This window comes from Etheostoma cragini, chromosome 9, assembly GCF_013103735.1.
Source record: "Etheostoma cragini isolate CJK2018 chromosome 9, CSU_Ecrag_1.0, whole genome shotgun sequence".
In the NCBI taxonomy this organism is placed as follows: Eukaryota; Metazoa; Chordata; class Actinopteri; order Perciformes; family Percidae; genus Etheostoma; species Etheostoma cragini.
In genome coordinates, this window is record NC_048415.1 from 15,603,439 (window position 1) to 15,604,566 (window position 1,128).

Here is a 1,128-nt window from a genome sequence, read left to right on the forward strand (position 1 = left end):
ACTAAAAACACACAAAACACGAATGCAATCAGGAGCTGCTGCAACAGGCTGCCGCACGACACAGCGCCATCTTGCCAACCCACTGTCCAAACATTGACTGTGAATGCCATGTACTCTTCTTTCTGCTAACAATGTCATGATGCGATGTGTCACATTGCATCATGGGGGGGTATACAGGTGTTCTCTGATGGGTTTCGACCTGAATCGGCACTGGCAGGATCCCTCTCCATGGGCCCACCCCACATTGCACGCTGTCAAACAACTCATAGTTCAGATGAACCAAGACCCGGTGAGTAAGCAAGCATGCACGCATACACATAGCACACACACATGCACACACACACACACACACACACACACACACACACAGACAAATGTGCACACGTCCTACATACTGTGTTCAACATTTTTTCAAAACAGCAATGTCCCAAGAGCAATTTCTGTCTTCCTGCTTGGTTCAGCATGTTCCTCCAAGCTGTGTTTAGGGTGTGTGCACTGGGGAGCGTGGACAGGCTCGTCATCACCCTAGAATGTCAGCTCGGCTCTCCTGGCCGTTCAAAACATATTACTATAGCAAGTCTCTATGCTTTCAGTCTCTAACTCTACTGTAACTTTTTCCTTCTCCAGTTTTAGTCTTTCAGTCAGAGGAACGCTACACAGCCAGGCAAGGGATTTCTCTCTTTGTTCCTGATGTTAATTATAAGCAGAGCGGCAGGTTGGTGGGATTATTGAAGGTCAGTGTGTGTCCTGGGAATACTCTGCCCTTTTGTACACTCCTCTAATCCTGATAAGAGAGGGAACGGGCTAGGGCGGGATGCAGGGCAGGCCAGAGATGGGGTGAGGCGCAGGGCTGGGATCGGCCAGATTAACCTTTTCCCCCGGCGCTGACACACTGATCGATAGACTCTGTCATGGCAGGGTGATCCACTCATGCCTGTCATTCACACACACTCACACACATACTCACCCTAAGCAAACACGCATACACATAATAACACTCTCTTGTCCCACAACGAGAATACTGCAATGCACAGACAAACAAATGTTCTCAGATGCATACAATAAATTAATTAAGTTACAATCACACCATTATACAGAAGAGTTGTTCCCAACATATACAGTATATAT

General features: G+C 47.4%; 1 protein-coding gene and 1 long non-coding RNA gene across 2 annotated transcripts in view; one reads left to right on the plus strand and one right to left on the minus strand.

Moving 5' to 3' along the window:
* The window catches only part of agbl4 (ATP/GTP binding protein-like 4), a 262,269-nt gene that overhangs the window by 240,015 nt on the left and 21,126 nt on the right, over positions 1-1,128 (plus strand). Inside the window, exon 9 of the mRNA XM_034882055.1 lies at positions 178-289. Coding sequence (XP_034737946.1) covers positions 178-289 — 112 coding nt within the window. The remainder of the gene's footprint in view (positions 1-177; positions 290-1,128) is intronic.
* Positions 1-1,128, minus strand: part of LOC117950732 — a 259,475-nt gene that overhangs the window by 177,577 nt on the left and 80,770 nt on the right. The window lies entirely within an intron of this gene.